The sequence below is a fragment of the Coregonus lavaretus genome, assembly GCF_964263955.1.
Source record: "Coregonus lavaretus genome assembly, chromosome: 37".
Lineage (NCBI taxonomy): Eukaryota > Metazoa > Chordata > Actinopteri > Salmoniformes > Salmonidae > Coregonus > Coregonus lavaretus.
The window spans coordinates 32,767,089-32,793,898 of record NC_140024.1 but is presented as its reverse complement, the minus strand read 5'-3'; the positions used below and the strand labels follow the sequence as shown (position 1 = coordinate 32,793,898).

Here is a 26,810-nt window from a genome sequence, read left to right as displayed (position 1 = left end):
ACAGAGTAAGGCACCTGGGGTATTACTTTAAATTGCTTTCTTTAAAAAATAATTTGGTGGGCTTCTCTGTTGGGCTTTGTGTTTTGTACTGGTGCTATTATATGTCAAGAGTATGAAGTGTTGATAACCCAATGACATACATGTTATACACACACACACACACACACACGCTTATCTACGCATACTGTATACACACACACACCTTTATACATAATTACTGCCTCCAACATCGTGGGGAGCAGGCTAAATTCCCAATCTGGCCCTCATACCATCATGGCCACCTAATCATCCCCAGCTTTCAATTGGCTCATTCGTCCTCCCTCCTCTCCCCTGTAACTATTCCCCAGGTCGTTGCTGTAAATGAGAATGTGTTCTCAGTCAACTTACCTGATAAAATAAGGGTTAAATCAATAAAACACCACACACACACAAAGACACGCTGTGTCTCCTCATTTTGAAGCTAAATGTTGTAATGTGAACATGTTCTTCTCTAAAGGAGGTCATTATCTCTCCTCTGTCTCTCTATTGGCCTGGTTTATATTAAGCTTATCTAGTGTGAATAGCTCCACTTAAGGCTCTCCACCTTTTAACCCTTAACCCTGTTTATGACCCACGGCCATTTAGACTCAATTGGATGTTGCTGACACCTTGGCTATCCTCCGTGTCTCTGTGACCCGGTGATCCATCAATGTTGTCCCTTGTTTTTTTATTACATTCTACTCTCCCTCTCTGAGGTCCAGCCTGTCCTACGAGGTTATAAATAACTAGCGCAGGGACAGGCGGCCATTCCGTGCCTGATGGACCTGCGCAATTAGAACAAGCACATTTACATGCAGTTTCATCCACTCAGACACCGGCGTGGCCTCTCCTGAAGTCCCTCAGCCTGTTTTGTCTTATTGATTTCTCCCATTGATTTAGACGTGGGGAGCAGGAACATTTCTGCACGTTAATTTGTAAGTTGGTTACTATATCTTAAGCTGCAGGTCATAAAGTAGGGTTGAAATGCGTGGGCTATTTAGCAGCTGATCACGTCAAGGTTTATTTAAGCTATTTTTTTTTACCTCTGTTTTCTCTCCGTTCTCGCAGTCCCCCTCTCTCCTTTCACTTTTTCTTCCCTCCATCACCTCTTTCTCTGCTTCTAGTGGTCTCGGGTGACGGGGAAACTGAGACCATTGCTAACCATGGGGATATACCCTCTGTTTATATTCATTGTTGTGGGTCTGTGTAATGTTTCTCCATCTTTGTGAGTTTGTAGTGGTATGGTCGTACCTGCTAGCCTCTTCGTCTGCAGAGCCATATGCTCTTAACTTATGTAGGTCAGTCTCTGTTTGGCAGGTGACCCGGTCGATCTGGTCGGGCCATCTCAGGTGAGGGTGTCTGGCTGGAAGAGAGGCCGCCTGGCCTACCAACCCTGTGGCACTGTAAACCAACCCTCCAGCCCTGACCGCCCGCCCGGGGCCGCTTCAGAGAGCTAGCCAGTCCCATGAATATTGCATGGTGGAGCATTTATTACACCAGGGACTGGAGTGTAAATAAGATCCAAGCAATGGGGCACGTTTAACGGGGTCAGGACGGGGGGAAGAGGGGGTGGGGACGGGCGTCTGGGTAACCTTGCTCCCAGGTCCTCTAGTCACCAGGCCTGTCACTGTAACTCACCGGTGGAGGGTTGGCCCTGAGGGGGGTTCAAGGACAGTGGATCTACTGGGCCCCCCACATTACAGGCTGCATGGAGGGATCGAGACTGGAGTTAGGCTTCTCACTCACTCTAACGGTGAGGTTGTACTGTTGTCGTGTCATCACTCTGTTGGGGAGTAGAGGAAAGCATTCTTGGGAACATTAGGCTACTGAAATGCCTGGTATATGTGATACACTCATCCCGAGGGGACTGTTAGCTCACCTATTACATTTAAATGTCTTCACAAATACTGATGTTATGGTGAATGTGCTTGTTTCCCAGTTCATTAGTGACAAAATGGTGCAGACATGAGAAAAGAGAGGCTATCCTCCAAGCCCTTACTAATCATGACAACACACAAAGATGTGTCATCTGAAAGAAACATCTTCCTGAGTGTGTCAGCACGTTGTTATGTGAACCTGAACATGTTCAGCATGATAAAATAACGATTACCTGCTCTGTTCGTTTGCTACACACAGAATCAGTCCAATCAGTATTTAACATCTCTGGCTCTCCGCTCCGGTCTCAATTAACATCTTCATCTTGTCTTAATTAAGAACCAGTAGTCGTGCTTAATTGATATTGATTGTAGCTTAAAGGAACAGTAAGACATCAAAACTAAAAGGTGAAAGTAAGCCTTGCATGCACCGAGGCCTTTTACAGACCGAAAGGAATGTTCACTTGAAAACAGCCAGGGGGTGGAAAAAGTGGTAACTGTTTCAACGAATGACCTGTGCTTGATGCATTATGAATGCCTTCATGCATTTAAGAGTCAGCTCTTATAAGGACCCAGTACCTGACATGAATGCTTATAGCAAACCTTCTGATACAAAGTTGGTACATAGAAAGCTAAAACCAAGTTAAAAAATTCCATTGCCAAAAAATATCTAAATCGAAACGGTATGTCGGTACGTACAGCACTGAGCACCCGGCATGAGAGGGATAGCCTAGTGTTGGTCCTAACTGGAGGGTAGTTATCAGACGAACCAGACGAGACACTAAGAGGTGTCATTAATTAAAGGGCCAGTTTAGGGGTGTCTGGGCTGGGTGTAACACGATCCCCCAATCTACCACGCATTAATCACACCCCTGGTCTGAGCGCATACGTGCCGGCCTAACCCGTTGACAGGTGAAACCGCGGGAGGTATCCCGTATACCTGGCTGTCGTAAACAAACTGGTGAACTGGCCTGGTGACGTACGCCCTCCCTCTGGCCCTCACCCCCGGCAGCTGTTCTACGGGGACAAGAGGATTGGATGTTGAGACGTCGGCGCTTTTGGTAAACCGACCCTCTTGGCCGGCAACTAAACCCGGCCTGTGGGAATTAAGGAGTTTCGTAATTAAATAATTAAGGTCGGCTGGCCGGCCGGTGTTCCTTGGCTGTTTGGTTTACCTGCCACCTGAAACCTGTCTGGAGAACTGTGACCATACAGGACTGACTGGGCTCAATGGTGATGTGTCATGAAGGCTATTGTTTTGACCTCTGACCTTTAACGATGGAAATAATGTTAGACTAAGAGGCATGTTGTCATGCTCATTTGGATTATACTGTTTCCTTTATGACAACACCCCTTTTTCCATGTTATATCTAACCAACTAGGAAAATAGTGTATGCCTGATTTTAATAAGCATCTATAGTCTGCACCTATACCTCTACTGTATGTATATTACTGAATGTAGTAATGTTCACCCAAATCCTTTTCAACACTCAACATATTTTCATTCACATGATTACTTTAAAGGCCAGGATGAATGAACAGTGACATAGTTTAGTAGGGACTTTTCTGAACCTCTGGCGTGCTCTTTGTTGGGCTATGTTAATGTTCCCTCTCTTTCTCTCCCACAGAGCGTACCATCTTCTCGGCAAGAGAGTGTTAGCGGTGAAGGTGAGATCAACAGCTGTACTGCTGTAATCTTTTCCTGGGTACCTCTCATTTTACCAAATCACGTTCAACTCCACTAGTCTTCCTCTATATCTCTAGCTCTGTCCTTTTCTCCTCCCTCTTTCATTTGCTATGCATCTCAACCTCTGTGATACCCCTCTCTCATTCGTTCATTCATCCACTTTGTTCTCATGCTCTGTCATTCTACCTGTAATCTAATCTATTGGAGTGGAATGGAAGGTACATGTAATGGGTACCTCCTTGACCCTCTTTACATGGAGCTACTCCCTTCTCTCTCTAACCTGTAATCAATGATGTTTACATGTAGCTACTCCCTTCTATCTCTAACCTGTAATCAATGATGTTTACATGTAGCTACTCCCTTCTCTCTCTAACCTTTTAATCAATGATGTTTACATGTAGCTTCTCTCTCTAACCTGTAATCAATGATGTTTACATGTAGCTACTCCCTTCTCTCTCTAACCTGTAATCAATGATGTTTACATGTAGCTTCTCTCCTTAACCTGTAATCAATGATGTTTACATGTAGCTACTCCCTTCTCTCTCTAACCTTTTAATCAATGATGTTTACATGTAGCTTCTCTCTCTAACCTGTAATCAATGATGTTTACATGTAGCTACTCCCTTCTCTCTCTAACCTGTAATCAATGATGTTTACATGTAGCTACTCCCTTCTCTCTCTAACCTTTTAATCAATGATATCCTGCAAGCTTAGGTAATCTTTGCTAATGCTAGCGTGCCACTGTTGTAGCTATTAGCTAAGCTCAGCACGGCAAGATCAAATTCACACCCTTGGTACTGCCCATTTACCGTATGGTATCCACACTATCAAGATAGGTTGGCATGAAAGAATCATGAGTTCATCTACAAGGTTTCTACGTCATGTGTTACCACCAGTGCAGAATTATTTGGACCTATAGTTCCATAACAATAATGTGCATTGTTCAAATTTTTCTGTGTGTGTGTTTTTGAAGTTCTTTAGCTGTGTGTGCATGCTTGCATATAAACCTGTGCGCGTGTATGTAACCCTAGTGTCTCATTTGGGCTGTGCTGGTGACTTTGCAGGTCATTCCTCTGGACATAACAGTGGAGCTACAGAAACAGATCATGTCCGAGTTAGAGATCCTCTACAAGGTCAGCTTCTATCCTCTAGAGCCCAAAGTGCTCAAATCTCTCCCCCAACTGCCCCAAATCATGTAGTCAAATCTCTCCCCCAACTGAAGCCTCTCTTATCAGACCTGCAGTGTTTAGTCTAAACTCTAGGTTACTTTAGACTAGTTCATGGAGCACCTTTTTATCTGAGTGGATCTCCTCTCCACCTGTGTGGCAAGTCAGGGATCGGTGAAATACACACACACACACACACACACACACACACACACACACAATCACGAGGCGGAGACACGTGATTGCTGATAAGCCCCTCAATAATTTACCCCAGCTCTCTCCTTTTCTTCTAAGAGGTCAACTGTGAAATGGAGTAACTGAACAGTTCAACAATAAATACTTCAACATGCATTAATGTTCATTAATGAGTGGATGAACTGTGTTAATTGTGTTTTTTTGTTTTGCAGTGTGATTCCTCCTACATCATAACATTCTACAGTGCCTTCTTTGTGGAGAACAGGATCTCCATATGCACAGAGTTTATGGACGGTGAGTGTTGAGGCTGGGGTTAGTGTTGAGGCTGGAGTTAGGGTTAGTGTTGAGCCTGGGGTTAGTGTTGAGCCTGGGGTTAGTGTTGAGCCTGGGGTTAGGGTTAAGGTTGAGGCTGGGGTTAGGGTTAGTGTTGAGGCTGGGGTTAGGGTTGAGCCTGGGGTTAGGGTTAGGGTTGAGCCTGGGGTTAGGGTTAGTGTTGGCTGGGGTTAGGGTTAGTGTTGAGGCTGGGGTTAGGGTTGAGGCTGGGGTTAGGGTTGAGGCTGGGGTTAGGGTTGAGCCTGGGGTTAGGGTTGAGGCTGGGGTTAGGGTTGAGGCTGGGGTTAGTGTTGAGGCTGGGGTTAGTGTTGAGGCTGGGGTTAGTGTTGAGGCTGGGGTTAGGGTTGAGCCTGGGGTTAGAATTGAGCCTGGCGTTAGAATTGAGCCTGGGGTTAGGGTTAGGGTTAGTGTTGAGGCTGGGGTTAGGGTTGAGGCTGGGGTTAGGGTTGAGGCTGGGGTTAGGGTTGAGCCTGGGGTTAGGGTTGAGGCTGGTGCTAGGGTTAGTGTTGAGCCTGGGGTTAGTGTTAGTGTTGAGCCTGGGGTTAGTGTTGAGCCGGGGGTTAGAATTGAGCCTGGGGTTAGAATTGAGCCTGGGGTTAGGGTTAGGGTTGAGGCTGGGGTTAGTGTTGAGCCTGGGGTTAGGGTTAGTGTTGAGGCTGGGGTTAGGGTTTAGGCTGGGGTTAGGGTTGAGCCTGGGGTTAGAATTGAGCCTGGTGTTAGGGTTAGTGATGAGCCTGGGGTTAGTGTTGAGCCTGGGGTTAGTGTTAGTGTTGAGCCTGGGGTTAGTGTTGAGCCTGGGGTTAGGGTTGAGCCTGGGGTTAGAATTGAGCCTGGGGTTAGAATTGAGCCTGGGGTTAGGGTTAGTGTTGAGGCTGGGGTTAGGGTTAGTGTTGAGCCTGGGGTTAGGGTTAGGGTTGAGCCTGGGGTTAGGGTTCAGCCTGGGGTTAGTGTTGAGCCTGGGGTTAGTGTTAGTGTTGAGGCTGGGGTTAGGGTTGAGCCTGGGGTTAGAATTGAGCCTGTTGTTAGGGTTAGTGTTGAGCCTGGGGTTAGTGTTGAGCCTGGGGTTAGTGTTGAGCCTGGGGTTAGTGTTGAGCCGGGGGTTAGAATTGAGCCTGGGGTTAGAATTGAGCCTGGGGTTAGGGTTAGGGTTGAGGCTGGGGTTAGTGTTGAGCCTGGGGTTAGGGTTAGTGTTGAGGCTGGGGTTAGTGTTGAGCCTGGGGTTAGTGTTAGTGTTGAGCCTGGGGTTAGTGTTGAGCCTGGGGTTAGGGTTGAGCCTGGGGTTAGAATTGAGCCTGGGGTTAGAATTGAGCCTGGGGTTAGGGTTAGTGTTGAGGCTGGGGTTAGGGTTAGTGTTGAGCCTGGGGTTAGGGTTAGGGTTGAGCCTGGGGTTAGGGTTCAGCCTGGGGTTAGTGTTGAGCCTGGGGTTAGTGTTAGTGTTGAGGCTGGGGTTAGGGTTGAGCCTGGGGTTAGAATTGAGCCTGTTGTTAGGGTTAGTGTTGAGCCTGGGGTTAGTGTTGAGCCTGGGGTTAGTGTTAGTGTTGAGCCTGGGGTTAGGGTTAGTGTTGAGCCTGGGGTTAGGGTTGAGCCTGGGGTTAGAATTGAGCCTGGGGTTAGGGTTAGGGTTGAGCCTGGGGTTAGGGTTGAGCCTGGGGTTAGAATTGAGCCTGGGGTTAGGGTTAGGGTTGAGGCCGGGGTTAGGGTTAAGGCTGGGGTGAGTGTTGAGTGTTGAGGCTGGGGTGAGTGTTGAGGCTGGGGTGAGTGTTGAGGCTGGGGTTAGAATTGAGCATGGGGTTAGGGTTCAGGCTGGGGTTAGGGTTAGTGTTGAGCCTGGGGTTAGTGTTGAGGCTGGGGTTAGGGCTAGTGTTGAGGCTGGGGTTAGTGTTGAGGCTGGGGTTAGGGTTAGTGTTGAGCCTGGGGTGAGTGTTGAGCCTGGGGTTAGTGTTGAGCCTGGGGTTAGTGTTGAGGTTGAGACTGGGATTAGTGTTGAGGCTGGGATTAGTGTTGAGGCTGGGATTAGTGTTGAGGCTGGGATTAGTGTTGAGCCTGGGGTTAGTGTTGAGCCTGGGGTTAGTGTTGAGTCTGGGGTTAGTGTTGAGCCTGGGATTAGTGTTGAGGCTGGGGTTAGGGTTGGGGTTAGGGTTGAGGTTGGGGTTAGTGTTGAGGTTGGGGTTAGTGTTGAGGCTGGGGTTAGGGTTAGTGTTGAGCCTGGGGTTAGGTTTGAGCCTAGGGTTAGGGTTGAGCCTGGGGTTAGGGTTGAGACAGGGGTTGGGGTTAGTGTTAGTGTTGGGGTTAGGGTTAGTGTTAGTGCTGGGGTTAGTGCTGGGGTTAGTGTTAGTGCTGGGGTTAGTGTTAGGGTTAGCGTTAGGGTTAAGGTTAGTGTTAGGGTTAGTGTTAGGGTTAGCGTTAGGGTTAGTGTTAGGGTTAGTTGAGGCTGGGGTTAGGGTTAGTGTTGAGCCTGTGGTTAGTGTTGAGCCTGTGGTTAGTGTTGAGGCTGGGGTTAGTGTTGAGGCTGGGATTAGTGTTGAGCCTGGGGTTAGGGTTAGTGTTGAGCCTGGGGTTAGGGTTAGTGTTGAGGCTGGGATTAGTGTTGAGGCTGGGATTAGTGTTGAGGCTGGGATTAGTGTTGAGGCTGGGATTAGTGTTGAGGCTGGGATTAGTGTTGATGCTGGGGTTAGGGTTAGTGTTGAGCCTGGGGTTAGTGTTGAGCCTGGGGTTAGTGTTAAGGCTGGGGTTAGGGTTAGTGTTGAGGCTGGGGTTAGTGTTGAGGCTGGGATTAGTGTTGAGGCTGGGATTAGTGTTGAGCCTGGGGTTAGTGTTGAGGCTGGGGTTAGGGTTGAGGTTGGGGTTAGGGTTGAGGTTGGGGTTAGGGTTGAGGTTGGGGTTACGGTTGAGCTTGGGGTTAGGGTTGAGCTTGGGGTTAGGGTTGAGCCTGGGGTTGGGGTTAGTGTTAGTGTTAGGGTTAGTGTTAGTGCTGGGGTTAGTGTTGGGGTTAGGGTTAGTGTTAGGGTTAGTGCTGGGGTTAGTGTTAGTGCTGGGGTTAGTGTTAGTGCTGGGGTTAGGGTTAGTGTTAGTGTTAGTGCTGAGGTTAGTGCTGATGGTTAGGGTTAGCGTTAGCGTTAGTGCTGGGGTTAGTTTTAGGGTTAGTGTTAGTGTTAGGGTTAGTGTTAGGGTTAGTGTTAGTGCTGGGTTTAGTGTTAGGGTTAGTGTTAGTGCTGGGGTTAGTGTTAGTGCTGGGGTTAGGGTTAGTGTTAGGGTTAGTGTTAGCGTTAGTGTTGAGGTTAGTGTTAGGGTTAGTGCTGAGGTTAGTGTTAGGGTTAGTGTTAGTGCTGAGGTTAGTGCTGAGGGTTAGGGTTAGTGTTAGGGTTAGCGTTAGGGTTAAGGTTAGTGTTAGGGTTAGCGTTAGCGTTAGGGTTAGTGTTAGTGTTAGGGTTAGTTGAGGCTGGGGTTAGGGTTGAGGCTAGGGTTAGGGTTAGTGTTGAGCCTGTGGTTAGTGTTGAGGCTGGGATTAGTGTTGAGCCTGGGGTTAGGGTTAGTGTTGAGGCTGGGATTAGTGTTGAGGCTGGGATTAGTGTTGAGGCTGGGGTTAGGGTTAGTGTTGAGCCTGGGGTTAGTGTTGAGCCTGGGGTTAGTGTTGAGGCTGGGGTTAGGGTTAGTGTTGAGGCTGGGGTTAGTGTTGAGCCTGGGGTTAGTTTTGAGCCATGGGATTAGTGTTGAGCCTGGGGTTAGTGTTGAGCCTGGGGTTAGTGTTGAGCCTGGGGTTAGTGTTGAGCCTGGGGTTAGTGTTGAGCCTGGGGTTAGTGTTGAGCCTGGGGTTAGTGTTAGTGTTGAGGCTGGGGTTAGTGTTAGTGTTGAGCCTGGGGTTAGGGTTGAGCCTGGGGTTAGGGTTGAGCCTGGGGTTAGAATTGAGCCTGGGGTTAGGGTTAGGGTTGAGGCCGGTGTTAGGGTTAAGGCTGGGGTTAGTGTTGAGGCTTTGGTGAGTGTTGAGGCTGGGGTGAGTGTTGAGGCTGGGGTGAGTGTTGAGGCTGGGGTGAGTGTTGAGGCTGGGGTTAGAATTGAGCATGGGGTTAGGGTTCAGGTTAGGGTTAGTGTTGAGCCTGGGGTTAGTGTTGAGGCTGGGGTTAGGGCTAGTGTTGAGGCTGGGGTTAGTGTTGAGGCTGGGGTTAGGGTTAGTGTTGAGCCTGGGGTGAGTGTTGAGCCTGGGGTTAGTGTTGAGCCTGGGGTTAGTGTTGAGCCTGGGGTTAGTGTTGAGCCTGGGGTTAGTGTTGAGCCTGGGGTTAGTGTTGAGGTTGAGGCTGGGATTAGTGTTGAGGCTGGGATTAGTGTTGAGGCTGGGGTTAGTGTTGAGCCTGGGGTTAGTGTTGAGCCTGGGGTTAGTGTTGAGTCTGGGGTTAGTGTTGAGTCTGGGGTTAGTGTTGAGCCTGGGATTAGTGTTGAGGCTGGGGTTAGGGTTGAGGTTGGGGTTAGGGTTGAGGTTGGGGTTAGTGTTGAGGTTGGGGTTAGTGTTGAGGCTGGGGTTAGGGTTAGTGTTGAGCCTGGGGTTAGGGTTGAGCCTGGGGTTAGGGTTGAGACAGGGGTTGGGGTTAGTGTTAGGGTTAGTGTTAGTGCTGGGGTTAGTGTTGGGGTTAGGGTTAGTGTTAGTGCTGGGGTTAGTGCTGGGGTTAGTGTTAGTGCTGGGGTTAGTGTTAGGGTTAGCGTTAGGGTTATGGTTAGTGTTAGGGTTAGTGTTAGGGTTAGCGTTAGGGTTAGTGTTAGGGTTAGTTGAGGCTGGGGTTAGGGTTGAGGCTGGGGTTAGGGTTAGTGTTGAGCCTGTGGTTAGTGTTGAGCCTGTGGTTAGTGTTGAGGCTGGGGTTAGTGTTGAGGCTGGGATTAGTGTTGAGCCTGGGGTTAGGGTTAGTGTTGAGGCTGGGATTAGTGTTGAGGCTGGGATTAGTGTTGAGGCTGGGATTAGTGTTGATGCTGGGGTTAGGGTTAGTGTTGAGCCTGGGGTTAGTGTTGAGCCTGGGGTTAGTGTTAAGGCTGGGGTTAGGGTTAGTGTTGAGGCTGGGGTTAGTGTTGAGGCTGGGATTAGTGTTGAGGCTGGGATTAGTGTTGAGCCTGGGTTTAGTGTTGAGGCTGGGGTTAGGGTTGAGGTTGGGGTTAGGGTTGAGCTTGGGGTTAGGGTTGAGCTTGGGGTTAGGGTTGAGCCTGGGGTTAGGGTTGAGCCTGGGGTTGGGGTTAGTGTTAGTGTTAGGGTTAGTGTTAGTGCTGGGGTTAGTGTTGGGGTTAGGGTTAGTGTTAGTGTTAGTGCTGGGGTTAGTGTTAGTGCTGGGGTTAGGGTTAGTGTTAGTGCTGAGGTTATTGCTGATGGTTAGGGTTAGCGTTAGCGTTAGTGCTGGGGTTAGTTTTAGGGTTAGTGTTAGTGTTAGGGTTAGTGTTAGGGTTAGTGTTAGTGCTGGGTTTAGTGTTAGGGTTAGTGTTAGTGCTGGGGTTAGTGTTAGTGCTGGGGTTAGGGTTAGTGTTAGGGTTAGTGTTAGGGTTAGTGTTGAGGTTAGTGTTAGGGTTAGTGCTGAGGTTAGTGTTAGGTTTAGTGTTAGTGCTGAGGTTAGTGCTGAGGGTTAGGGTTAGTGTTAGTGTTAGCGTTAGGGTTAAGGTTAGTGTTAGGGTTAGCGTTAGCGGTAGGGTTAGTGTTAGTGTTAGGGTTAGTTGAGGCTGGGGTTAGGGTTGAGGCTAGGGTTAGGGTTAGTGTTGAGCCTGTGGTTAGTGTTGAGGCTGGGATTAGTGTTGAGCCTGGGGTTAGGGTTAGTGTTGAGGCTGGGATTAGTGTTGAGCCTGGGATTAGTGTTGAGGCTGGGGTTAGGGTTAGTGTTGAGCCTGGGGTTAATGTTGAGCCTGGGGTTAGTGTTGAGGCTAGGGTTAGGGTTAGTGTTGAGGCTGGGGTTAGTGTTGAGCCTGGGGTTAGTTTTGAGCCATGGGATTAGTGTTGAGCCTGTGGTTAGTGTTGAGCCTGGGGTTAGTGTTGAGCCTGGGGTTAGTGTTGAGCCTGGGGTTAGTGTTGAGCCTGGGGTTAGTGTTGAGCCTGTGGTTAGTGTTAGTGTTGAGGCTGGGGTTAGTGTTAGTGTTGAGGCTGCGGTTAGTGTTGAGGCTGCGGTTAGTGTTGAGCCTGGGGTTAGTGTTGAGCCTGGGGTTAGTGTTGAGGCTGGGGTTAGGGTTGAGGCTGGGGTTGGGGTTGAGCCTGGGGTTAGGGTTGAGGCTGTGGTTAGGGTTAGGGTTAGTGTTGAGCCTGGGGTTAGTGTTGAGCCTGGGGTTAGTGTTGAGCCTGGGGTTAGTGTTGAGCCTGGGGTTAGGGTTGGGCCTGGGGTTAGGGTTGAGCCTGGGGTTAGTGTTGAGCCTGGGGTTAGTGTTGAGCCTGGGGTTAGTGTTGAGCCTGGGGTTAGTGTTGAGCCTGGGGTTAGTGTTGAGCCTAGGGTTAGGGTTGAGCCTGGGGTTAGGGTTGAGCCTGGGGTTAGGGTTGAGCCTGGGGTTGGTGTTAGTGTTAGTGCTGAGGTTAGTGCTGAGGGTTATTGTTAGGGTTAGCGTTAGTGTTAGGGTTAGTGTTAGGGTTAGGGTTAGTGTTAGGGTTAGTGTTAGTGTTATTTTATTTTTATTTAACCTTTATTTAACCAGGTAAGCCAGTTGAGAACAAGTTCTCATTTACAACTGCGACCTGGCCAAGATAAAGCAAAGCAGTGCGATTAAAAACAACAACACAGAGTTACATATGGGGTAAAACAAAACATAAAATCAACAATACACAACAGAAAATATATATACAGTGTGTGCAAATGTAGCAAGTTATGGAGGTAAGGCAATAAATAGGCTATAGTGCAAAATAATTACAATTAGTATTAACACTGGAATGATAGATGTGCAAGAGATGATGTGCAAATAGAGATACTGGGGTGCAAATGAGCAAAATAAATAACAATATAGGGATGAGGTAGTTGGGCGGGCTAATTTCAGATGGGGCTATGTACAGGTGCAGTGATCGGTAAGCTGCTCTGACAACTGATGCTTAAAATTAGTGAGGGAGATAAGAGTCTCCAGCTTCAGAGATTTTAGTGTTAGGGTTAGTGTTAGGCTTAGTGTTAGGGTTAGTGCTGGGGTTAGTGTTAGTGCTGGGGTTATTGTTAGGGTTAGTGTTAGTGCTGGGGTTAGTGTTAGGGTTAGTGTTAGGGTTAGTGTTAGTGCTGGGCTTAGTGTTAGGGTTAGTGTCAGTGCTGGGGTTAGGGTTAGTGTTAGGGTTAGGGTTAGTGTTAGTGCTGGGGTTAGTGTTAGTGTTAGTGCTGGGGTTAGGGTTAGTGTTAGTGTTAGTGCTGGGGTTAGTGTTAGGTTTAGTGTTAGTGTTAGTGCTGGGGTTAGTGTTAGTGTTAGGGTTAGTGTTAGTGCTGGGGTTAGTGTTAAGGTTAGTGTTAGGGTTAGTGCTGGGGTTAGTGTTAGCTTTAGTGTTAGTGCTGGGGTTAGGGTTAGTGTTAGGGTTAGGGTTAGTGTTAGTGCTGGGGTTAGTGTTAGGGTTAGGGTTAGTTAGTGTTAGGGTTAGTGTTAGTGTTAGGGTTAGTGTTAGGGTTAGTGTTAGGGTTAGTGTTAGTGTTGGGGTTAGTGTTAGGGTTAGTGCTGGGGTTAGTGTTACTGCTGGGGTTAGTGTTAGGGTTAGTGCTTAGGTTAGTGTTAGGGTTAGTTTTAGTGCTGAGGTTAGTGTTAGTGCTGAGGTTAGTGTTAGGGTTAGTGCTGGGGTTAGGGTTAGGGTTAGTGTTAGTGCTGGGGTTAGTGTTAGTGCTGGGCTTAGTGTTAGGGTTAGTGTCAGTGCTGGGGTTAGGGTTAGGGTTAGTGTTAGTGTTAGTGCTGGGGTTAGTGTTAGTGTTAGTGCTGGGCTTAGTGTTAGGGTTAGTGTCAGTGCTGGGGTTACGGTTAGGGTTAGTGTTAGGGTTAGTGTTAGTGCTGGGGTTAGTGTTAGTGTTAGTGCTGGGGTTAGGGTTAGTGTTAGTGTTAAGGTTAGTGTTAGTGTTAGTGCTGGGGTTAGTGTTAGTGCTGGGGTTAGTGTTAGTGTTAGTGCTGGGGTTAGTGTTAGTGGTAGGGTTAGTGTCAGTGCTGGGGTTAGGGTTAGTGTTAGGGTTAGTGTTAGTGCTGGGGTTAGTGTTAGTGTTAGTGCTGGGGTTAGGGTTAGTGTTAGTGTTAGTGCTGGGGTTAGTGTTAGTGCTGGGGTTAGTGTTAGTGCTGGGGTTAGGGTTAGTGTTAGTGCTGGGGTTAGTGTTAGTGTTGGGGTTAGTGTTAGGGTTAGTGCTGGGGTTAGTGTTAGCTTTAGTGTTAGTGCTGGGGTTAGGGTTAGTGTTAGGGTTAGGGTTAGTGTTAGTGCTGGAGTTAGTGTTAGGGTTAGGGTTAGAGTTGGGGTTAGTGCTGGTGTTAGTGTTAGGGTTAGTGTTAGGGTTAGTGTTAGTGTTGGGGTTAGTGTTGGGGTTAGTGTTGGGGTTAGTGTTGGGGTTAGTGTTAGGGTTAGTGCTGGGGTTAGTGTTAGTGCTGGGGTTAGGGTTAGGGTTAGTGCTTAGGTTAGGGTTAGTTTTAGTGCTGAGGTTAGGGTTAGTTTTAGTGCTGAGGTTAGGGTTAGTGTTAGTGCTGAGGTTAGTGTTAGGGTTAGTGCTGGGGTTAGTGTTAGTGCTGGGGTTAGTGTTAGTGGTGGGGTTAGTGTTAGGGTTAGTGCTTAGGTTAGTTTTAGGGTTAGTGTTAGTGCTGAGGTTAGTGCTGAGGTTAGTGTTAGGGTTAGTGGTGGGGTTAGTGTTAGGGTTAGTGCTTAGGTTAGTTTTAGGGTTAGTGTTAGTGCTGAGGTTAGTGCTGAGGTTAGGGTTAGGGTTAGTTTTAGTGCTGGGGTTAGAGCTGAGGTTAGGGTTAGGGTTAGTGCTGAGGCTGTAGCAGGCAGAGGCCTTTACTGCACTCCCATCCAGAGCTCTATGAGGCCTTTACTGCACTCCCATCCAGAGCTCTATGAGGCCTTTACTGCACTCCCATCCAGAGCTCTATGAAAGCTTTCTGGAACGTCAAACCTCTTACCACCCTGGATCCATTTACACATATTCTAAGAGGAAGACAGTCATCAGTGGCTGGGGGTTAGCATGTGTCTTTGCTAAAAGCTACAAGGGTGGGAGTGGGGGAATTTTTTAACACAGTGATTTCTCAGTTATAACACATTGCGTCTCCCTCGGTGGCCGACCTGTCAGCATGCGTCCATCAACACTCAACGGTGTACGTGTGTGTGTGTGTGTGTGTGTGCGCAGGTGGCTCTCTGGACGTATACAGGAGGATCCCAGAACATGTGTTGGGCAGGATCTCTGTGGCGGTGAGTGAACGGCCTTTCAGCTCTCAAACCAACTGACCACAACTATTTAAAATTAGACTACAGCTATTTAAAATGAGACTATCATATTCTATAACTGACCACAGCTATTTAAAATGAGATTATCATATTCTATAACTGACCACAGCTATTTAAAATGAGATTATCATATTCTATAACTGACCACAAAGCATCACCTCGGAAGACAATGGATCAGGTAGCTTTGTATGGGAATTGCAGGTTTGGCGAAGCGGCTACAATTCAGCATTCTATCCAATTCAGTAAATAATAACTCAATAACTTTGAGGCTTTTGCGAGTAAAGTTGACCCATTTTGGCAAGTGTGGCCGACAGGTGTGAATCTCCCAATTCGCCTTCATCAGTGAGAAAGGGATGAAATGGACAGACTCTCTTTCTCTCACACACACACACACACACACTCAAGCCTCACAGCACAGAGGAGCGTATGGTTCAGCCTAACTCGGGCGTTTCCACCTCTATTAGCCCCTCTCCCTCCTCTGATTCAGCCTGTAATCAAACATTGACAGCTATTTAGTCAGCGTTAATTCTAATTCACAGCTCTCCTCCCTCTCTTCCCCCCTCTCTCGCTGTCAGAGTTGTTAATTATCGCTGGGAAAAGCACCCGGGAGGGCGAGAGGGATGCTGTGTACGCACACCAGTTGTTTTGGCACCAGAACCACAGTCCAATCAGATCTTTTTGATACTGTCTGAATTGAGAAGTAGAGGTGGCACATTGTTTTGTGGTCGAATCTTCTTTCTCAATAATGAACCAAAATATTTGAATCCTTAAAGTATTTGCTGCTCGCTGTAGTAATTTAAAAGCAAAATGGTTTTGGTATCAAGAACGTAAAGATAAAAGTAGCTATGCAACTCTTTGGCTCTGGAGCAAATATGCATGTTGTGCACAGTCCATGATCAATGAGCAAATACAGGGCCTTCAGAAAGTATTCATACCCCTTGACTTATTCCACATTTTGTTGTGTTACAGCCTGAATTCAAAATGGATGAAATAGATTTTTTCCCCTCACCCATCTACACACAATAACCCATAATGACAAAGCGGAATTATGATTTTAGAAATGTTTACATATTAAAGCTGACATTTCTTGAGTAAATAAGTATTCAACCCTTTGTTATGGCAAGCCTAAATAAGTTCAGGAGTAAAAAGTTGCTTAACAAGTCACATAATAAGTTGTGTGCAATAATAGTGTTTAACATGATTTTTGAATTAATGCCTCATCTCTGTACCACCACATAGGGTCCCTCAGTGGAGCAGTGAATTTCAAACACAGATTCAACCACATAGACCAGGGAGATTTTCCAAGGCCTCACAAAGAAGGGCACCTATTGGTAGATGGGTAAAAAACACTCCAGTCAATACAAAGATACAAGCGTCCTTCCTAACTCAGAGGAAGGAAACCGTTCAGGGATTTCATCATGAGGCCAATGGTGACTTTAAAACAGTTACAGAGTTGAATGGCTGTGGTAGGAGAAAACTGAGGATGGATGAACAACATTGTAGTTACTCCACAATAATAACATAATTGACAGTGAAAAGAAGGAAGCCTGTACAGAATAAAAATATTCCAAAACATGCATCCTGTTTGCAACAAGGAAATAAAGTAATACTGAAGAAAAAAAATGCCAAAGCAATTAACTTTTTGTCCTGAATACAAAAGTGTTATGTTTGGGGCAAATCCAATACAACACCTTACTGAGTATCACTCTCCATATTTCAAGCATAGTGGTGGCTGCATCATGTTATGGGTACGCTTGTAATCATTAAGGACTGGGGAGTTTTTCAGGATAAAAATAAATGGAATGGCGCTAAGCACAGGCAAAATCCTAGAGGAAAACCTGGTTCAGTCTGCTTTCCACCAGACACTGGGAGATGAATTCACCTTTCAGCAGGACAATAACCTAAAACACAATGCCAAATCTACACTGGACTTGCTTACCAAGAAGACTGTGAATGTTCCTGAGTGGCCGAGTTACAGTTTTGACTTAAATCTACTTGAAAATCTATGGTAAGACCTGAAAATGGTTGTCTAACAATGATCAACAACCAATTGACAGAGCTTGAAGAATTTTGAAAAGAATAATGGGCAAGTGTTATACAATCCAGGTGTGGAAAGCTCTTAGAGACTTACCCAGAAAGACTCACAGCTGTAGTCAAAGGCAAAAGTGCTTCTACAAAGGATTGACTCAGTGGTGTGAATACTTAAGTAAATTAGATATTTCTGTATTTCATTTTCAATAAATAAGCTAAAGTTTCTAAAAACATTTTTTCTCTTTGTCATTATGAGGTATTGTGTGTAGATTGGTTAGAAAAAAAATCAATTGAATCCATTTTGAAATCAGGCTGTGACAACAACAAAATGGGGAATAAGTCAAGGCCAAGGGGTGTGAATACTTTCTGAAGGCCCTGTATATAAATGGTTTACCAAACGAGTTAGCGCAGTAGTGTCTGAAAGCAGTGGTTTTGGGTATTGTTGAATTCTGAACTCCGTATCTCCTATCTGTCTTCAGGTAGTGAAAGGCCTAACCTATCTATGGAGCCTGAAGATTCTACACAGAGGTCAGTGATGTGGAAGGTAGTAGATTCTACACAGAGGTCAGTGATGTGGAAGGTAGTAGATTCTACACAGAGGTCAGTGAGGTGGAAGGTAGTAGATTCTACACAGAGGTCAGTGATGTGGAAGGTAGTAGATTCTACAAAGAGGTCAGCGAGGTGGAAGGTAGTAGATTCTACACAGAGGTCAGTGATGTGGAAGGTAGTAGATTCTACACAGAGGTCAGTGATGTGGAAGGTAGTAGATTCTACACAGAGGTCAGTGATGTGGAAGGTAGTAGATTCTACACAGAGGTCAGTGATGTGGAAGGTAGTAGATTCTACAAAGAGGTCAGCGAGGTGGAAGGTAGTAGATTCTACACAGAGGTCAGTGAGGTGAAAGGTAGTAGATTCTACACAGAGGTCAGTGAGGTGGAAGGTAGTAGATTCTACACAGAGGTCAGTGATGTGGAAGGTAGTAGATTCTACAAAGAGGTCAGTGATGTGGAAGGTAGTAGATTCTACACAGAGGTCAGTGAGGTGGAAGGTAGTAGATTCTTCACAGAGGTCAGTGATGTGGAAGGTAGTAGATTCTACACAGAGGTCAGTGAGGTGGAAGGTAGTAGATTCTACACAGAGGTCAGTGAGGTGGAAGGTAGTAGATTCTACACAGAGGTCAGTGAGGTGGAAGGTAGTAGATTCTACACAGAGGTCAGTGAGGTGAAAGGTAGTAGATTCTACACAGAGGTCAGTGATGTGGAAGGTAGTAGATTCTACACAGAGGTCAGTGAGGTGGAAGGTAGTAGATTCTACACAGAGGTCAGTGAGGTGAAAGGTATAGTACCAGTCAACAGTTTGGACACACCTACTCATTCAAGGGTTTTTCTTTATTTGTACTATTTTCTACATTGTAGAATAATAGTGAAGACATCAAAACTATGAAATAACACATATGGAATCATGTAGTAACCAAACAATTGTTAAACAAATCAAAATATATGATCTATTTTAGATTCTTCAAAGTAGCCACCCTTTGCCTTGATGACAGCTTTGCACATTCTTGGCATTCTCTCTACCAGCTTCATGAGGAATGCTTTTCCAACAGTCTTGAAGGAGTTCCCACATATGCTGAGCACTTGTTGGCTGCTTTTCCTTCACTCTGCGGTCCAACTCATCCCAAACCATCTCAATTGGGTTGAGAACGGGTGATTGTGGAGGCCAGGTCATTTGATGCAGCACTCCATCACTCTCCTTGGTCAAATAGCCCTTACACTGCCTGGAGGTGTGTTTTGGGTCATTGTCCTGTTGAAAAACAAATGATAGTCCCACTAAGCGCAAACCAGATGGGATAGCTATCGCTGCATAATGCTGTTAAGTGTGCCTTGAATTCTAAATTAATCACAGACAGTGTTACCAGCAAAGCCCCCCCACACATCACACCTCCTCCTCCATGCTTCACGGTGGGAACCACACATGCGGAGATCATCCGTTCACCTACTCTGCATCGCACAAAGACACGGCGGTTGGAACCAAAAATCTCACATTTGGACTCATCAGACCAAAGGACAGATTTCCACCGGTTTAATATCCATTGCTCGTGTTTCTTGGCCCAAGCAAGTATCTTCTTATTATTTGTGTCCTTTAGTAGTGGTTTCTTTGCAGCAATTCGACCATGAATGCCTGATTCATACAGTCTCCTCTGAACAGTTGATATTGAGATGTGTCTGTTACTTGAAGTCTGTGAAGCATTTATTTGGGCTGCAATCTGAGGTGCAGTTAACTCTAATGACCGTATCCTCTGCAGCAAAAGGTAACTCTGGGTCTTCCTTTCCTGTGGCGGTCCTCATGAGAGCCAGTTTCGTCATAGCGCTTGATGGTTTTTGCGACTGCACTTGAATAAACGTTCAAAGTTCTTGAAATGTTCCGGATTGACTGACCTTCATGTTTTAAAGTAATGATGGACTGTCGTTTCTCTTTGCTTATTTGAGCTGTTCTTGCCATAATATGGACTTTGTCATTTACCAAATATCTTCTGTATACCCCCCCTACCTTGTCACAACACAACTGATTGGCTCAAACGCTTTAAGAAGGAAAGAAATTCCACAAATGAACTTTTAACAAGGCACACCTGTTAATTGAAATGCATTCCAGGTGACTACCTCATGAAACTGGTTAAGAGAATGCAAAAAGTGTGCAAAGCTGTCATCAAGGCAAAGGGTGGCTACTTTGCAGAATCTCAAATAAAAAATATATTTTGATTTGTTGAACACTTATTTGGTTACTACATGATTCCATATGTGTTATTTCATTGTTTTGATGTCTTCACTATTATTCTACAATGTAGAAAATAGTAAAAATAAAGACAACCCCCTGAATGAGTAGGTGTGTTCAAACTGTTGACTGGTGCTGTATAGGTAGTAGATTCTACACAGAGGTCAGTGTGGTGAAAGGTAGAAGATTCTACACAGAGGTCAGTGAGGTGAAAGGTAGAAGATTCTACACAGAGGTCAGTGATGTGGAAGGTAGTAGATTCTACACAGAGGTCAGTGAGGTGGAAGGTAGTAGATTCTACACAGAGGTCAGTGAGGTGAACGGTATTAATTCTACACACAGGTCAGTGAGAGGTGGAAGGTATATGTAGAAGGTCATGGAAGGAGAATACTGTCATGATGCTGTATACAGTACAGATCTGCAATCTTAATTTGATCACTTTCGTCAAAGAGAATCTTCCTGATGTAACTTAGTAGTGTGTTCAAGGTTTAAAAGGCTTCTAAAGTTTGTTCAAGGTTTAAAAGGCTTCTAAAATTTCCACTTTAAAATGTCAGAAAGGTATAAACCGTTACAATAATAATAATTTCCTGTTGCTGCAGGATAATGTTCCTGCTTTGAGAAACTGGTCAAATGAAGATGTAACATGAGTATACTCTCTGTGATTGGCTGAGGCTGCTGCTATTACTGAATGTATTTGTCTCTGTAGACGTCAAGCCTTCCAACATGCTGGTCAACACTAGAGGTCAAGTGAAGCTCTGTGACTTTGGAGTCAGCACGCAGGTACAATCCCCCCCCCCGTGTGTGTGTGTACCTCTGTCTGTTTGTCTCTGTCTGTGTGTATTGACAGTGTGTGTGTGTGTGTACCTCTGTCTGTGTGTATTGACAGTGTGTGAGAGTGTGTAGTTGACCTGTCAATCTGTACCTATTCATTGTCTCCTCACGACTGCGGAGGCACCTTGAGGGACAGCCTCTCACATTAACTTCCTCACTACCATTGTTCCACAGGCCCTCGAAAACATTCACTTGTTATAATTACTACTCACACTCTCACACACACACACACACACACACACAACGGCAAAGCTTCATTGATATGCCTTTGATGGACGTGGCAAGAGCGTGGCTGGCAGACAAAAGCTGAGGTGCGTTTGGTGTGTGTGTGTGTGTGTGTCATCACATCACCCTGGGACAGCCCTTCCAACTCCCCCAAAGAATGGACCCCAGAGAATAACTCCCCCATACACACACACACACACACTCACCCTGTCACCCCCACGCCCCAATTTTAATTAATTTCCATCCCTCTCTCCTTGGAGATGTGAAGCAGCATTGACCCCTGCACAGGCTTCTGAATGGTAGCTTTAACTCCACACACACACACTGCCCTGTAGGAAGGTCAGTGTCTCTGCGTTCCCTGAGCAGGACCTCCCCTCCAAACACAGGAGCCATCAGGGAACACAGTCATTCACTCATTATCACAGCCCTGTCATCCATGGCATGTCCCATTGTGCTCATAGACTCACACACACTCCGAGGTCCTCACGTCCTCATCCTAGTCCCCTGTGAGAGGGGTGAGAACACACCACAATAACACTGACATTTCAATAGATTTGGGTGTGTAAGTCAGGGAGGGATAGGAGATGGGAGCGGTACTTAATGTAGGACAAACAGTCTCTGCCATGCCGACTCTCAAAGTCATTTTGTTTCAGTTATAGCCATCACTATGGTCATTTTAGTTATAGCCATCACTATGGTCATTTTAGTTATAGCCATCACTATGGTCATTTTAGTTATAGCCATCACCATGGTCATTTTGTTTCAGTTATAGCCATCACTATGGTCATTTCAGTTATAGCCATCACTATGGTCATTTCAGTTATAGCCATCACTATGGTAATTTCAGTTATAGCTATCACTATGGTCATTTCAGTTATAGCCATCACTATGGTCGTTTCAGTTATAGCTATCACTATGGTCATTTCAGTTATAGCCATCACTATGGTCATTTCAGTTATAGCCATCACTATGGTCATTTTGTCTATACAGGAATATAATAACATATAATGTATACCTTTTATATACAGTGTAATGTGAAGTGTACTTTTCCCGTAAACAAATCAATTTGCTGTTTTACCATATTTGGACAAAACTGAATGACCTTTAAGAATAAGTTCTCATGTGAAACAATTGGACAAATCGACTGTAAGACAAAAGCAATGCACAACCTTTTTGCTCAGTCAATTCTTACTGAAGGAAAGAGAGAAACCCATATACAGTTTATCAGTCTAACCTACCCGTCTTTTGTTTGCAGTTGGTGAATTCGATCGCCAAGACGTATGTGGGAACTAACGCGTACATGGCAGTAAGTAGACCTAATATGAATACATTTTGGTGGCAGTTGGACATCTTGGTGAAAGAGGCCCTGCATGTTGTTTTGGGGGCTTTTGTGCCAGCCTTGAAAATGTTCTAGGGGAAACATTGACAGGACATATGGCATCTGATCATGCAGTAACCACATATGGCTCAGTTGAGCACAATAAAGTTTCCTAAATCTCAAGTCAACCACAGCATACTGCCTCATCTGACGCCCTTGTGTCTACCCTGCAGCCAGAGAGGATATCTGGGGAGCAGTACGGCATCCATTCAGACGTCTGGAGTGTGGGCATCTCCTTCATGGAGGTACAAGAATAATGTGCTGTTTATATATCAGTGAATATATTATATGTACATGGTATTTGTGCTTGTCTCAAGGGGCTCCATTTTAGAATAACATTTTTATTTCAATACTTCATTTGGCCAGGCCTGTCGTCCCCATTGACACCTATTGATTCTCAATCTATTCCCGTCAAGGACTCTTATTTCCACAGCTCTGACAAACGCTTCACGCTCTCTGGCCTCTGCACTCTGTTTGTCAATACCGTTGAATATTATCACCATTGTAACCGTAACGGATGGGGCTGCAGAAAACAAAAGTCTGTCGGAATTATCGACACAATCTCTATTTGATCAAGATTGAGTTTTCTCGCCACAGGATCAAAGCCCTTTCCTCTTTCTGAATCGTTAGAGAGAGAGCCATACAGGTAAGTGTGCATTAGTCTAAATGAAACGGCTTTAAACTCTCCGCTTAATTTGGATGAATCTGCCGTCGCTAGCTGTTGGTCCACGTTCAAGGCCAGCATGGGTTCCCATGTGTTGACATCGTCGTAATTACGTGATGGCGCCAACATCATCAGAGTTAAACCAAGATGAAAGATGCCACGCGCAACGCAAAGTGAATTGCCAAATGTCACGAGCGTGTTCGATATTTTCCGGTGTAGTCATACATCACATTACTCTATCCCTCTGTCATTTCTACCCCCCCTCTGCTGATCTCTCTCTTCTGTTCTCGGCAGGGGGTGGTGGTGGTTGGCAGGGGGGTTATTAACTAATAGCAGAGCTTCTTTGAGGAAGGGGGTTATTCGACGGGGGCGCATTGAGCCCCTCTCAGAGACTGGCCTCTCTAATCTGGAACGCCTCAGCTAGGCTCCCTCCATGAGGAGATTAGACTACCTATGAACTCACACTTAAAGGCATGTCGACCACAGTCCTAAAAGAGGTCCAGTCAACCCTCATCTTGTGTGGTTAAACCATATTTATACTGATAGCCACTTCATGTTCTTGATAGTACCGGTAGGCCTGTTTATTAAACTTCCTCCCCTTTCTAATACTCTTCCAATAGTAACTTCCTGTTCCTGATAGTACCAGTTGGCCTGTTTATTAAACTTCCTCCCCTTTCTAATACTCTTCCAATAGTAACTTCCTGTTCCTGATAGTACCGGTAGGCCTGTTTATTAAACTTCCTCCCCTTTCTAATACTCTTCCAATAGTAACTTCCTGTTCCTGATAGTACCGGTAGGCCTGTTTATTAAACTTCCTCCCCTTTCTAATACTCTTCCAATAGTAACTTCCTGTTCCTGATAGTACCAGTTGGCCTGTTTATTAAACTTCCTCCCCTTTCTAATACTCTTCCAATAGTAACTTCCTGTTCCTGATAGTACCAGTTGGCCTGTTTATTAAACTTCCTCCCCTTTCTAATACTCTTTCAATAGTAACTTCCTGTTCCTGATAGTACCGGTAGGCCTGTTTATTAAACTTCCTCCCCTTTCTAATACTCTTCCAATAGTAACTTCCTGTTCCTGATAGTACCAGTTGGCCTGTTTATTAAACTTCCTCCCCTTTCTAATACTCTTCCAATAGTAACTTCCTGTTCCTGATAGTACCAGTTGGCCTGTTTATTAAACTTCCTCCCCTTTCTAATACTCTTCCAATAGTAACTTCCTGTTCCTGATAGTACCAGTTGGCCTGTTTATTAAACTTCCTCCCCTTTCTAATACTCTTCCAATAGTAACTTCCTGTTCCTGATAGTACCAGTTGGCCTGTTTATTATTTCCACAGGATGTGTTTGTCGTCCCCCTTACCGTCATTCTCTTCCCTTTCTACAGTTGGCACTGGGCACTTTCCCCTATCCACAGGTGAGTCAGTTCTTCCTTACATTCCATGCACGTTGCATCCTGTTTAGCCAAGCGGAAGCCACACGGTAAGGTGGCATAGCAACATGTTGTCATGGGGTCTTTCTCACTCCCTTAGTTCTGTTTGTGATGTCACTGGTGATCCGGTAGCGACTCCATGTTGACCCTACTCCTACAATCCTGCTCATCTTAAAATGTAATTGCTGAATCCCATCAGCTGTTTAATTAGGCCCTAAAGAGGGTTTTAGTACCATAATCCTCCTCTGAGCATGCTGAACTTGGTTACCTCTCGTGACCTGCTGCACGGCGGCCATCTTGGAAAGCCATGTGGATGGTGGCTGTAACGTTGGTTATTGAGTCGATTCTTTGAGTGTTGTTTATGATGTGTCACTGGACAAAAAGGTCTTCTCACTTGATCAAGAGTGACCTTTCTGAAAGGTCACCTGGCTTTGTGACATCTACTTTATCCATTGTGTGCTTCAGCTACTCCATTACTTACATTCCATTATTCATTCTTCTGGGAGGAAAATGGAATGACAAGACAACATGGCTACTGAGTAGGAGAGTATGTAGTGCTTTCTATAAACCTCCAAACATTGACATTTACATTTACATCATTTAGCAGACGCTCTTATCCAGAGCGACTTACAAATTGGTGCATTCAACTTATGATAGCAAGTGGGGCGGGGGAGGGGGGAAATGTAGGTCTTAAAGAGCATTGTTTTATGAAGGAAATGGGTTGGAGTCATGTACCTCAATTATTGTCCCAAATACCAAAAAATTATACATTTGTGTAAAGGGACCCCTACATAAAGGGTCCCGTGTTTCTTAGTTGGCAGAGCATGGCGCTTATAACGCCAGGGTTGTGTGTTCGATTCCCACGGGAGACCAGTACAAAAAAAAGTATGAAAATGTATGCACTCACTACTGTAAGTCGCTCTGGATAGGAGTGTCTGCTAAATGACTAAAATGGCAAATGGAAAGAAAGCGCCAATCAGCAGTTGAAACAATAACAAAGTGTTCTACCCACACCTGTTTCGGTAAAAAGCTGAGGAATTGGGCTTGGAGAAATGTAACAACTCTCAAATTCATAGACCGAGCTATGGATGCAAGGACAAAATGATAGTTTTAACGATGTTGTGATGTTTTAAAGTGTTTGTTTACAAACAGAGTAAAACAAGCTTATATGTTGGGTTCTGATGGGGTACGACAGTTGAACTAAGCTCATGAGGCATTTATAAGTTATGTTCTTCAAGAATCAATTAGTACATATCATTTAAAGTCCAAAAATTTATGAAGCAACTGCATATTGCCCTTTTTAAAGGGACATTCCATGTTCTGCAATACGCTTTTAGGCTTCAGTTTCTCAAGGTTCCAATCAATCATCAGCTGCTAAGGCAAGAAGTTTAGACTTTTTAATCATCAACACAACTTCCTCTTACATTTCTCATGCTCAAGAACAAGATAAAAAAATATATATATAAACAGATGTCGATGGACTGCCCCTTTAATATGTGACTCGTAAGGCACACAGTTTCCAAGCTGTGAAATATAAACTCCATGGAGGTTGATTTAAAGGAGCCCAGTGGGCTAGAGCAGAGTGCTAACGCTATTAGTCCAAGCTCTGCATTGGTGACCGCTTTGTTTCCCAACGCTAATTAACCCAACAGGCATGCTGCGAACCAATCTAATGAACATTACTCACGGCTACCATGACCGTCGGCCTGTGGAGGGCCTGCAACACACACATAAGACTGGGGGGGGGGGACCATAACACTGACTGACAAAACTGGCATACGATACCAAGTGTATCATGGTTGTGAATGTATACAGTAGCTGTAAGAGACAGTAGCTGCGTGTCCAGAAGAGGAATTGTCTACGGTCTGTGGAGTTGTTTACGATGTTTAGTTCGCAGAGGAAGACGTGTGAGTTAAGGTAGTTGTGATAGTTATCCCTAGATGTGTTTCTGTAGGGAGTCATTAAGACGATGTAAGTCCTCTACACAGTGATTAAGCTACATAGTGAATCCCTTTTGTTAATACTAGTCCTGGAGACATGGGAAATACTCAACTTGTTTTGAGGCGACCAGTCAGACGTGTGTTTGTGCCCCCTGTGTTCATCCTGCTGTGATGACGTACATGAGGTCTCCATGGTTATTGTGTGTGTGTGTGTGTCTGTGTGTGTGTGGCCTCGGGCATGTCTCATTTGGGAGTGCTGCCACTCTTCTCTCCAGCAGCATCTATTAACATGGCCATTATCATGTTAATCGCCAATGTATGATTACATACACTAATGAATGCCTCACAGAGTCTCTCACACACACACACACACACGGTTTTTGAATAAGAAGCGGAGTCTGTTCTTCTCTGGTATTTACATATCCACCATTTTGTATGGAAGGGAGCGTCATTCTCAGCATCTTCATGTGCCCCTTCCTTTTAATAGACTTGAGACCTTTTATGTCTACAATATATTGAATCAAATCTACAGCAGTCTGTCTTCCAGTATACTTCCACCAGAATCTGATTAATAAATTAGCCTAAATAACCAGAGGTAGGGAAAAGACTAGAAACTTGTTTCTTGTTCTTTGTAAATGGAGCCATAGGCGTTGAATGTTTTCACACCCCATTAATTTATTACTTCTTCCTCTCTCTCTGTTTCCCCCGCTCTCCCTTTCCCATGCTCTCTCTCTCTCTCTCTCTCTCTCTCTCTCTCTCTCTCTCTCTCTCTCTCTCTCTCTCTCTCTCTCTCTCTCTCTCTCTCTCTCTCTCTCTCTCTCTCTCTCTCTCTCTCTCTCTCTCTCTCTCTCTCTCTCTCTCTCTCTCTCTCTCTCTCTCTCTCTCTCTC

The 26,810-nt window shown here is 45.4% G+C and overlaps 1 protein-coding gene across 2 annotated transcripts in view; it reads left to right on the top strand.

The window, feature by feature from the left end:
* map2k5 (mitogen-activated protein kinase kinase 5) overlaps positions 1 to 26,810 on the top strand; it is an 83,133-nt gene that overhangs the window by 23,069 nt on the left and 33,254 nt on the right. For both annotated transcript variants that reach the window (XM_084154203.1, XM_084154204.1), the window contains exons 9-17: positions 3,521 to 3,560; positions 4,644 to 4,712; positions 5,153 to 5,234; positions 14,555 to 14,616; positions 17,163 to 17,211; positions 20,162 to 20,235; positions 21,767 to 21,817; positions 22,063 to 22,134; positions 23,937 to 23,966. In XM_084154203.1, the coding sequence (XP_084010329.1) occupies positions 3,521 to 3,560; positions 4,644 to 4,712; positions 5,153 to 5,234; positions 14,555 to 14,616; positions 17,163 to 17,211; positions 20,162 to 20,235; positions 21,767 to 21,817; positions 22,063 to 22,134; positions 23,937 to 23,966 (529 nt within the window). The remainder of the gene's footprint in view (positions 1 to 3,520; positions 3,561 to 4,643; positions 4,713 to 5,152; positions 5,235 to 14,554; positions 14,617 to 17,162; positions 17,212 to 20,161; positions 20,236 to 21,766; positions 21,818 to 22,062; positions 22,135 to 23,936; positions 23,967 to 26,810) is intronic.